This window comes from Mustela putorius, unplaced genomic scaffold (assembly GCF_011764305.1).
Source record: "Mustela putorius furo isolate JIRA1106 unplaced genomic scaffold, ASM1176430v1.1 tig00003988_pilon_pilon_pilon, whole genome shotgun sequence".
NCBI lineage: Eukaryota > Metazoa > Chordata > Mammalia > Carnivora > Mustelidae > Mustela > Mustela putorius.
The window spans coordinates 3,039,936-3,052,096 of record NW_025422127.1 but is presented as its reverse complement, the minus strand read 5'-3'; the positions used below and the strand labels follow the sequence as shown (position 1 = coordinate 3,052,096).

Below are 12,161 nucleotides of genomic sequence, written 5' to 3'. Positions count from 1 at the left end.
TTCCAGACAGCTCAAAGTTTGAGTCAACAACTCCCAAGGGATCCATGTGGCAGAAGTAACGTACTGGGGAACACACCAGGAGAGAAGCGCTGTCCAGGGCATCACAAAGTATGCAGGAGCACTAAGTGTACAGTGTACTGTACACTTAGTGTACTAGTGTACAGAAGCACTAAGATCAATGGGGTTCGACATTTTAGGGTTACCATAATAGGTCTTGGCTGAAGGAAGCAGCAGCCCAACGGTTTACATCTGTCCTTCCAGATACTGGCAGCCCCTTCAGTAAGGCCCCCTTGCGGTTTTCCACAACCTGGCACAAGTCAGGCACAAAAAAAGCTAAACCCAGCACTACACAAACAAGGAAAAGATTCTACTCTTCTTAATTATATAGCAATTTTATTTAAAGCTTTACTCATCGAGTCTATCATTTCTTTATAAACACCAATGAAAAACAACTTCTGGGCTTGAAGAGGCTTAGGAAATAACTTCTCTTCATAATGATGTCCAAAGCTGAGGAGAAACCTTTCCTCCAGCCAAGTCTTTGGAACCTATTCAGCTTCTGCTGCCTCTTCGCCTTCTCCACATTCAAACCGCACGAAGTCCACGACAGACACCCCTTGAGGCTGCACATACTGTCCCAGCGTGATGGAGGGATCCAGCAAGTATGGCTGGGACAGCATCTTGGTTTCTGCCTCCCCGCCAGGCTCATCATCCAAAGAGCCAACAGAGAGGGGGGCCATGCCCACCACATGCTGCCCCAGGCGGCGGCCCAGGTCCTCCAGGCCTGCTCTGCGCTCAGATGTCTCGCAGATGACCAAGGCCCCATACTTCCCCAGCACCAGGTTGTGGAGCGATGGGCTGTGTATTGCTCCATGGACGTAAGAGCCAACGTAGAACCCAGCTGGCACCTTCACCCATGCGGCTCGTTTAAGAGTCATGTTTTCTCCCAGTTTCCCTATAAAAAAGAAAAAACAAGTAACACGCTTCTAGAACATGACACCCGTGGCAGTTACCAAAATATGCATAGAAGTGGCCGAGTTTGGGAGACAGTCCTCTCTCCCCACATTTACACTATGAATATGGAGAGATACCATTTGCCATTTAAGAAAAGGTATGTGGGAGGAGTGGGCAGGGGTGGGAGAAATAAAGAACACCCTTATGGAACACCAACAACGTGCCATACTGGTACTTACAAACATAGGCTATGGTGTCCCACAGACCTTGAACTCGGGTCTCAGTTCCGCCCCTTACCAGCTATGTAACCTTCTGCAAGTGACATAACCCCATTTATGAATTTATCATAAATGTTTCCTCTTCCACAACATGGAGATGACATCACTTAAAATAATCTGAAAGCAGGGTTCTTAGGAGACATAAATAAAGTAACATATGTAAATGCGCTTAATTACATGATCTAGCACAGAGGGCACACAAATGCTGGCTATCATTACTATGTTTGATGTAGGCTTAGAAAGCTCGAGCTACCGCCCAAGCTTACACAGCTACTACATGCCAGAGCTGGAAGCAAAGCCTGCATCTCACTCCAAAGCAATTAGGTGTTTTCTTCCCCTGAAATTACCATCCCTCCCGAAAATCACCATAACTGACACAACTCTTCGTCATCCATGATAGCAGGAAAAAGTCCACAACTAAAAGCCCCAGAAAACCCAAACCCCATACCATCAGGTAGTTTCAACTTCCTCTCAGCAAAAATAAATTTTTTTTTTTTTTAAGATTTTATTTATTTGAGAGGGAGAGGGAACAAGAGCAGGGGAAGGGGCAGAGGGAGAAGTAGGCTCCCCACTGAGCAGGGAGCCCGATGTAGGGCTCAACCCCAGCATCCTGGAATCATGACCTGAGTGGAAGGAACTTAACCTACTGAGCCACCCAGTTGCCCCCAGCATTATTTTTAAGAATCAAATATAATTCCAGGTTTCCCTGTCTCCTCAGGATGCTATTCTCTCTAACATAAGTCCAAATAAGCCAAAGGGTAGGAAAGAGGTTAGGAGACCCCAAAAGGTCTAGGTAAATATCCCTGCATTAGCCATAATTATATCTAAAAGTCTTAATAAGGGGAGAAATCAAAAGATATCTTAAAACAATTCAAAGCATTTGAACAGTAGTTAATTCTCAGAAATTGACAAGGCTGAAACACCCAGTTCTTCCAGAATTTCTTAATAAGTCCCATTCGCAGCTGTCTGCCTGGCTTCTCAGCCATGACTCACTAAAACATCATACATATTTCAAGATAACCTGATAAAAACAGAATTGATGCCTTGACTGGAAACGATGGATGAACAGTAAATTCCAGCAAGCTCCAAACCCAGCCCTACTTCCCTCCTTCCATCAAGGACACGCAGGAAGAAAGCAAAATTCCCACTAGTTCCGGCACAATGATCCAGCTATGGTTCCTGTGCCCAGTGGTTCTGAAGGAATAAACCTTCACAAATTCAGGATCAGATTTTTCTTAAAAAGAGCTCAAATTCCTACATGATGCCCCCAAATATTCCTGGATCCCTTTATAAAGAAGGTGAGATGACTTCTGATGTAGTGTATCTCCCACAGCGTATAGAGAGGTGGTCAACTGGAAGAAGTCAAAAGCCATCCCTGCCTAAAGACATGCGTTGGTCAGCCCGCAGATTGAGGAAAATCATTTTAATTAGCTGCAAACATTAAAAACTGAAATTTTTAAACAGAAAGCTAAATTCTTTTGAAGGAATTTAAAAATTCTGACCACGCAAGGTAACAACTGGCTAGAGCCTGGTGGCAGTTTCCTTCACCAGTGTGAAAGTCTCAGGGACCCTACTGCTCACTAATGTCTAACGCACAACACAACCCACTTCTCACATTCATATATCCTGACCCTTGTGGGCACATGAACTTGCGATTCCCGATCAGGTGTGGAGGAATATCAAAGATACCAGGAGGTCCAGTTCATGACTTCCAGTTCCCATAATCCTTACAAATACTCACCAATTGCTAAGGCTAGCTGATCCTTGAGACAACCTTCTCTCTCAGGCCCAGCTGGAAGTTCAGAAAGCTCAGAGGAATTCAAGAAGCCCTAAGTGCACACATACACAAAAAGAACAAATCTGTTCTGTCCCACTTAAATTACAAAGAAACTAGGCAAAAATAGTGTGTTTCTCAAAAAATGATTTAAGACAACTAAGTATAAATGAATATTTCAGGTCTTTTTTTTTTTTTTAAGATTTATTTATTTGAGAGAGAAAAAGCATAAGCGAGCAAGCCTGCACAAGGGAAGGGCAAAGGGAGAGGAAGAGACTCTCAAGAAGACTTCCTGCTGAGTGCAGAGCCCAACACAGGGCTTGATCCCAGGAACCTGACATCATGACCTGAGCTGAAACCAAGAGTCAGACACTTAACCCACAGAGCCACCCAGGGGCCCCCTAAATGAATGTTTTCATTAAGCCAAAGATGTTACAAATTTATAAGAGTTCTATTTTTATCTCTATTATATTCTATCACTGTATCACCCCCAATTCTATCTCAATCCCATCCTCTGGCCTAACTTCTTTGACTGTAGTTTCCAAGAAATCAAGAACAGTATTTTCAAACAATCATAAAATGTTAAAGCTAAAAGACTGGTTGGATAAACCATGGCACAGCCACATAATGGAAAAACTATGCAGCTGGGAAAAAGAAAAGTTCTGCATGAGCTGCTACAAAGTATTTCCAGGTTATATTATTAAGTGAAAAAAAGCAAATTAAAATACTATATATCTAGGGGCAGCTGCATCGGGCTCCACACTCAGTGAGGAGTCTGCTGGAGATTCTCTCTTTCTCCCTTTGCCACTTCCCGTGTGCGTGCACACTCTCTCTCTCAAATAAATCCTTAAAAAAAAAAAAGTATGTGGGTGTGTGTATATATATATACCTTTAAAAAATCTTTAAAAAAAGTATATATATATACACACATTTTTTTTTTAAAGATTTTATTTATTTATTTGACAGACAGAAATCACAAGTAGGCAGTGAGGCAGGCAGAGAGAGAGGAAGGGAGCCAGGCCCTCTGCTGAGCAGAGACCCCGACACGGGGCTCGATTCCAGGACCCTGGGATCATGATCTGAGCTGAAAGCAGAGGCTTTAACACACTGAGCCACCAGGTGCCCCAAGAGTATGTATATATTATGCCATCATTTGTGTAAGAAAGATTTATATAAATATGCTATTTTTGCAAAAAAGACTTAAAGGATACCCAAAACCAATGAAACTAGTTATCTACTAGAGTGGACAAGAATAAGGTAGAAAGGAGAGAAAGAGGAGTGAGACTTCTTTGTGTGTACACGTGTGTGCATGTATATTACAGCTTTAACTTTCAGAATCTTGTTAATGTTTTACTTTTTTTTTTTAAACTTATTTGACAGACAGAGATCACAAGTAGGCAGAGAAGCAGGCAGAGAGAGAGGGAGGGAAGCAGGCTCCCTGCTGAGCAGAGAGCCCAATGCAGGGCTCGATCCTGGGATCCTGGGATCACAACCTGAGCCAAAGGCAGAGCCACCCAGGTGCCGCAATGTTTTACAAATTTAAAAACAAAATTAGATTAACAAGAATTTGGGGGTAAAACCAAAATTAACTACACAGAAACACAAGACTCTAACTGTATTAATGTAACTTCACAGAAGGGGTAAAAACTAATCTAAGTAACTTTGAATACAGTCCTTTGACCATGTAACTCCAATGTAAAGACAAAAACAACATCCAAGGAATCTTAAACTCCTTAACAGGTTTGTTATTTGCAGCAGTCAGGTATAGTCACTAAAACGATTTAGAGTGTATTGGAACGATGAGAAAATAAGTAAACACTGAAGTTGCTAAGAGCCAGTGTACTGACAGTGCAAGAAGGAAGATACAAAAATAGAATAGGGGAAGGAAAGGAAAAACCTGGGATGCAGGATTAGAACTGGAACACACACACACTTCCTGCATCTGTCTGCTGAAGGAGCAGAGCAGCAGCAGAATGCCAACTAATAAAATGAACACATGTAAAAGAAATTTTAAGAGATAGAAAAGTAACCATTATGTAAATATCAGTCATAACTGATAATTAACAGTCATAACTGAACCTGACAAAGAATCATGGATGGATGCTAATACTTTCAGGTAAAAGTTTTTTGATGAACTGGACACTTACACAGTCTCAAAGAATCTCCCATACAGACTACTGGTTAATTATAAAGAGAAATAGAGTAACTTCACAGTGGAGAAACCTGGAAGATACTACCCTGACCAAGAAGAGACCAAAATTAACATCATCAGGGACAAAGGGTGACTCAGTTGGTTGAGCATCCAACTCCTTTTTTTTTTTTTTTTTAAAGAATTATTTATTTATTTATTTATTTGACAGAGAGAGAGAGAGGGACAGAGAGAGGGAACACAAGCAGGGGGATTGGGAGAGGGAGAAGCAGGCTTCCCGCTGAGCAGGGAACCCGATGCAGGCCTCGATCCCAGAACCCTGGGATCATGACCCAAGCCAAAGGTAGATGTTTATCGCCTGAGTCACCCAGACACCCCTAGTATCCAACTCTTGATTTCAGCTCAGGTCATAATCACAGGGTTGTGAGATTGAGTCCCAGGTCGTGCTACTCGCTCAGTGCAGTCTGCTTGAGATTCCCTCTCTCCTTCTCCCTCTGCCCCTCCCCTGCTTGCTCCAGCACAAGCTCACGCTCACTCTCCCTCTAAAATAAATAAATAAATAAAATCTTAAAACCTTAGTACCATCAGTGCTGCCTGGGTGGCTCAGAGGGTCAAGTGTCTGCCTGTGGCTCAGGTCGTGATCACGGGGTCCTGGAATCAAGCCCTGCATTGGGCTCCCTGCTCAGTGGGGAGCCTGCTTCTCCCTCTTCCTCTGTCCTTCCCCCTCCTTGTGTGCTCTCTCTCACTCTCCCTCTCAAATAAATAAAATCTTAAAAAATAATAAAAAAATTAAAATTAACATCATTAGTAATGAGACCAATGGTCATCACATACCTCCTGATGCACCATCCTGGGAAATATACAGGATAATTTATTTAGTATTCATGCTAAAAACCCAAACTCTAACTATGATGAAATATCAGACAAACCCAATTAAAGGACTTTCTACAATACTGTCCTCTACTCTTCAAAAATGTCATTGTAGGGGGCACCTGGGTGGCTCAGTGGGTTAAAGCCTCTGCCTTCAACTCAGGTCATGTTCCCAGGGTCCTGGAATCGATCCCTGCATCAGGCTCTCTGCTCAGCAGGGAGCCTGCTTCCCTTCCTCTCTCTCTGCCTGCCTCTCTGCCTACTTGTGATCTCTGTCAAATAAATAAATAAAATCTTTTAAAAAAAATTAAAAAGGAGCTTATTGGAAAAAAAAAAATGTCAGTGTGGGGCTCCTGACTGGCTCAGTCAGGAGAGCATGTAACTCTTGATCTTGGGGCTGTATGTTCAAGTCCCACCTTGGGTGTGGAGATTATTTAAAAATAAAATCTTTTTAAAAAAGGTCATTGTGGGGCGCCTGGGTGGCTCAGTGGGTTAAAGCCTCTGCCTTCGGCTCAGGTCATGATCCCAGGGTCCTGGGATCGAGCCCCGCATTGGGCTCTCTGCTCAGCGGGAAGCCTGCTTCCTCCTCTCTCTGTCTGACTCTCTGCCTACTTGTGATCTCTGTCAAATAAATAAATAAATAAATCTTAAAAAAAAAAAAGGTCATTGTAATGAAAGACAAAGAAAGGCTGTGAAGCAAAGAAAGGACACTAAACAAACATGACAACTAATTACAACACATGATACCGGACTGGATCCTGGATCCGAAGAAAAAGTGCTAGCTGGCAAAATATGAATATATGTCCTATATTATATAAATTAAAATACTGTATCAGTGTTAAAATTCTTTATTGTGATTATTGTACTGTGGTTACATAGAAGAATGTCATTTTTAGGAAATAACCTATTCAAGGGAATAACGGTCCTGTTGTCTGCAACATACTTGCAAAAAATTTCTTTAAATAGTGATGGGACGGGGCGCCTGGGTGGCTCAGTGGGTTAAGCCGCTGCCTTCGGCTCAGGTCATGATCCCAGGGTCCTGGGATCGAGTCCCACATCAGGCTCTCTGCTGGGCAGGGAGCCTGCTTCTTCCTCTCTCCCTTTCAGCCTGCCTCTCCATCTACTTGTGATTTCTCTCTGTCAAATAAATAAATAAAATCTTTAAAAAAAAAAAAATAGTGATGGGACACCTGGCTAGCTCAGTTGGTTGAGCAAGCAATTCTTTTTTTTTTTTTTTTTTGATAGAGACACAGTGAGAGATGGAACACAAGCATGGGGAGTGGGAGAGGGAGAAGCAGGCTTTCCGCTCAGCAAGGAGCCCAACACGGGGCTCGATCCCAGAACCCTAGGATCATGACCTGAGCTGAAGGCAGACACTTAACGACTGAGCCACCCAGGCGCCCCTTGAGCATGCAACTCTTGACCTTGGGGTTGTGAGTTCCAGCCTCAAGTTGGGGTGCAGAGGTTACTTTAAAATAAAATGAAAGAGTGATGGTAACAATAAGTATGTAAAAAGTAATACAACAAATGTGCCAAAATGTTAACAAATGGTGAATCTAGATAAAAGTACAATGTAGCTTATTCCAGAACACTGGCAACTTTTCCATAAGTTTGAATGTTTTTCAAAATAAAAGTTAAAAAAAAATTAAAGGCCAAAAGGGAAAAAAATAAATGAAGCTAAAATGAACCAATATTTGTTACAGATAATGAAACAGAGACAAAATAAGTGAATGGCTCAGGGTTACAGACTTATAGGCAGTCAAGATTAGAACTTCTAGGTGTCTATATGTTGACTAATTGAACATAATAAAAAAATTTAAATTAAAATTTAAAATTAAAAAAAAAAAATAACTGGGTGTGCCTGGCAGGCTCAGTTGGTAGAGCATGCGACTCTTTAATCTTGGGGTCATGAGTTCAAGCACCCCTTGGGAGCAGAGTTTACTTAAAAAAGAAAGAAAATAGATTAGAACTTCTAGTTTAAGTAGCTCATCTTTGAACATTTACCACAAGCTCTCAAGAGAAGGATACAAAGGAGAGAAAAGGTAGTAAAAACACACATAAAAAAATGAGTAGTTGGTTCATTTTTGTTTTGACCTTAAGGATGAACCAAAGGCAGACTAATATAATTCCATCCTGCTTCTCCTATGAACAAGAATATACTAGTTTTCCTAAACTGTGCCTTCTCCAATATCTGTATTTACAAATCCTTTCCTTAAAAAAGAAAGAGAAAGAAAGAAAAAAAGAAGAAATCCTTTCCTCAGGCTATTCTAGATTTCTGAATACAAAGAAACGTTCACCTGATTAGGGTGCCTGGGTGGCTCAGTCAGTTAAGTTTCTGGCTCTTGATTTCAGCTCAGGTCTTACTGTGGGATCGAGCCCTGCACCCAGCCGTACCCCCATCCCCCACCCCAGGGGAGCCTGGAGCCCTCCATAGGCCTCCACCCTTGGCAGGGAGTCTGCTTGGGATTTTCTTCCGCTCCCTCGTCCCCTCCCCCCCCAATTCCAGATCCCACTCTCACTCTCTCTAGAATAGGTAGGTCTTTGAAAAAAAAAAAAAAGAAAGAAAGAAAAGAAAAGTGGGGCACCTGGGTGGCTCAGAGGGTTAAGCATCTGCCTTTGGCTCAGTCATGATCCCAGGGTCCTGGGATCGAGCCCCACATCAGGCTCCTTGATCAGCAAGGAGTCTGCTTCTCTGTCTCCCTCTGCCTCTCTCTCTGCCCGTGCTCTCTCTGTATCTCTCTGTATCAAATGATTAAAAAAAAAATCTTTAAAGAAAAAACGCTTCAGCTGATTTGAAGGACTCTACACCACTGGCATTCATTCATTCATTCAACATTTAATGAGCCCCAACCAAATGCTGGGCCCACTCCTCTTTCACCAGACACAGTAGTGAAAAGACAAATTCTCTGCCTCATGAAACTCACACATTCTATTGGGGAAGACAATCAATATATAAATAAATAAAAATATAATAAATACATAGTATTATAACAAAACTTTTTCAGTGAAGCAAAATAAGGGGCTAGAACAATAGGAAGGATGTTTCTCTCCAAAGAGATAACATTTAAGCAAGGACATGAAGAGAGTGAGCCATGAGGATGTCTGAAAATCAGGGAACAGCGAAGAGCCTAAGAAAGCAGTGTGTCATGGTGCCTGGGTGGCTCAGTTGGTTAAGCCTCTGCCTTAGGCTCTGGTCATGATCCTAGAGTCCTGGGATCAGGCCCCTTACCAGGCTCCCTGCTCCAAGGGGCGCCTGCTTCTCCCTCCTCCTCTGACTGCTGCTTCCCCTGCTTGCGTGCTCGCACTGTCAAATAAATAAAATCTTTAAAAATAAAAATAGAAAAAAAGAAAGGTGTGTGTGTGCAAATCCAGCATATTGACAGATAATCCCAAAACTCACTTTACTGTACGTGGAAAGTTGATCCTTTAGGTTCTGACAATGCAACAGGGTTCCCAGGGCAACTTGCTGGACCAACTGTTGAAATTTCAAATTTCTGGAAACAAAATCTGTCTCACAGTTTACCTGGTGGGAACAAATTGATGTTGTTTATAGGCTGTTTACGGACAGTTTGCAAAAGTGCCATAAAATTGGAGAGTAAACCAAGGTACTGCAGAACAAGCTGCAGATTCAATAAAACAGAAATAAAAGACCCTAGAATTTTAAGGTTGCGGTTCCTCTCCTAGCTTGAGGCCAGAAACTGAATGAAGTGATTCCTGCTCCACCAATGAGTTGGCAATGACTCGCACTTTCAAAAGACGGTTCCATAATGTCCCCCAAAGGACTCACTACAAGTTCACCACTTGCCTGTGGCTGCAGGCCATGAACACATAATTCTCCAGGCTCCTCCAACACCAAGCCACTTTTGCTATCAGCATGCTTATCTCCTTTTCTCACTCTAAACCAACCCACATCTGATTCTTCACCAGCTGAGGCCCCTAAACCTCCTCTAAAACAGCTACATGCTATCCATCAACTAATATAATTCCTAGCTTTAAAATGTGTTCCAGGAAACAATCAGTGGCAAGTTATAAGGCTATACGAGTCTCACATGTAGAAGCATAGGTTTGCTCCACCATCTCAAAGCAGAATATTCCTATGAAACCTTTTGTTGGCCAAAATGGCATAAAGCGAAAAATCAGTTATCATTCATTTAGATGGACGTGGGTGCACAAAATAAATCGACCTAAAATACAGATGCTCACAAAGTTCAAAGGTATGGCAGCTTGAGGCTGAGTGTAGTTTGGGCAGGGAGTAGTTTGGGGGCACAACTCTTGCTGTTAGGGTGCCCCTGCCTCTAAAGCAACTCAGGGCAAAACCAACAGGGAAGGCTATTTTCACTTTTTGCCTTTTTTTTTTTTTCATAAAAGTGAAAGTACTCTTTGAATTTCTTTTTGGTTAACCAAAACAAAACAGGTAGGAATGTAGGTCTTTTGTAAATGTAAAGTGCGTAACTCAAACTTTCAAAAAGTGGGGGATATCTGTAATCTTTTTGACTTCTAGGCCTTTATTCAAAAACATATCTGTGCATTTCTATACTTAAGTGAATTCATAACTGTGGTCTCACCAGTTTAATTTCAACAACCTTTTGCTGTTCTCAAACACCTCTTCTTTCCACCCAAGGGGCAGCTGTTCCTGGTTATCTGGAATTCTGACAACTCACCTCTACTAACACAGTTGTGTTTCCCTCCTGAAGTAGCCCAATCAGACCTTCTTTGGTCTTCCTGCCATGGAGTTTGGCAGCTCTGCTCCAGCCTTCCTTCTGGGCCTGTTTGTGGAGCCAGCTCTCTGCCTATAAAATAAAAATACAGCAGATGACAAAGTCATAGAATTTAGAACTGAACGGAGCTCTAAAATATGTTCAGGTTCCCTAATTCTTTCTGCTTCCCTTCAGTCCTATAATGGAAACGAAAGCATCTATCGTTTTCTGGCAGCCTACCACTGAATGCCAAATACCAGGCATTGTGCCTGGTGCTTTGGATAAATTTCATCTTCACAACAACCCCATGAAGCAGACAGTAGTATTTCTATTATACAGACAAGAACAATTCAACTCTGAAAGAGTAAGGTGTCCTAGATCACAGGGTTAGTGTGAGGGCACCACAGTTTGAGTCCTGATGGTTCTCATTCCCAAAGCCCACACGAGCCCTTTGGGCTCCAAGCAGCAGGGAAACAGCATAGCACTGTGCTTGGAATAGAGTTTGCTAACCATGGGATCCTGAGTTAACGGCTTCCGGAGTCAAAACACGGTCAAAGGGTGAGGTTGTCATTTAAGTCAGAATCCTACCCAGAGTTCTGCAGTTATGGGTCCCTGGGTAGCAGGTCTGATTCACTGCTCCCTAGCAGCACCTCCCCGAGAGACTGAGTTCGGGCCCTAGTACCCCGCCCCGCTCCCCTCGCCCTCCTCCCCCACACCTGTTTGAGATCCCCGCCACAAGTCTCCAGAGCTTTCTTGCAGTTTACAAAGGAGTAGCCTGTTTTTCGCCGCAGCTTCATGAGAAGCTCCTTGCTGGAGGCCGCAGAAGAGAGCCAGGGCCCAGTGTGAAATGTGTGCCACGGCTGAAGCGACTGAAGCCGAAGGGGTCCCGCCTGCGGAGGAAGAAGAAAGGGATGAGAAGCAGGAAGCAGCCAGGAACTCCGGCGGGTGGAGAGCACGTCGGAGGGAATGCCACCTTAGGAGACACCTCCTCCGGGGGTGAGGGAAGGCAGCCAACTGGGGACTGGACCCCACAGAGAAAATGAGGTTGGGGGCGTGGGGGGGGGGGCGGGGAGTGGAAGATGGAGTCGAACGGGGAACGGAAGGAAACACTGCATTCCGAGCGCTCGGGAGATCTGCAAGGAAGGCGGGACGGTGGGAGGACCCAGACCCCTCACCGAACAGCTCCCGGCCCGCGCGACCAAGTGGAGACTCAACGACCGCAGCAGCATCTCCCTTGCCCCAGAGTACGCTGCCGCCGTCCGGCGCACGGGTGAGGCCACCAGCCTACGGCGCCGCGGCAGGGCCAAATCTCCTCATCACAACGCGCCGAGCGAGGACTGCGCCACCTGCTGACCGGGGTGGGCGCACTCGCCGCTTCTACCTTGCTTTTGGCGATTTCACAAGGGATATATCCCCCCTCATCTCCTCACTCCCACCATAGA

At 43.8% G+C, this 12,161-nt stretch overlaps 1 protein-coding gene across 2 annotated transcripts; it reads right to left on the bottom strand.

The window, feature by feature from the left end:
- Positions 1-376: 376 nt before the first annotated feature.
- Positions 377-12,024, bottom strand: TSFM (Ts translation elongation factor, mitochondrial). 2 transcript variants are annotated; one of them, XM_004773276.3, is made up of 6 exons: positions 11,895-12,024; positions 11,436-11,609; positions 10,684-10,812; positions 9,423-9,545; positions 2,971-3,058; positions 377-952 (listed from the first exon to the last, which is right to left on the bottom strand). In XM_004773276.3, the coding sequence occupies exons 1-6, from the start codon at positions 11,946-11,948 to the stop codon at positions 546-548; spliced, it is 975 nt and encodes a 324-aa protein (XP_004773333.1). In that variant the 5' UTR covers positions 11,949-12,024; the 3' UTR covers positions 377-545. The 2 variants fall into 2 exon arrangements, with proteins under 2 accessions (XP_004773333.1, XP_044927561.1); XM_045071626.1 differs by lacking the exons at positions 377-952; positions 2,971-3,058 and adding an exon at positions 9,210-9,326.
- Between the last annotated feature and the right edge of the window lie 137 nt (positions 12,025-12,161).

Excerpts from the sequence above, each read along its gene's own strand:
- TSFM (XM_004773276.3), bottom strand. The coding sequence starts at position 11,948 with ATGCTGCTGCGGTCGTTGAGTCTCCACTTGGTCGCGCGGGCCGGGAGC. Across the intron at positions 9,546-10,683 it reads ACACAACTGTGTTAGTAGAG|GTAAACTGTGAGACAGATTT; the intron begins GTGAGTTGTCAG and ends TGTTCCCACCAG. Across the intron at positions 953-2,970 it reads TCAGCTAGCCTTAGCAATTG|GGAAACTGGGAGAAAACATG; the intron begins GTGAGTATTTGT and ends TCTTTTTTATAG.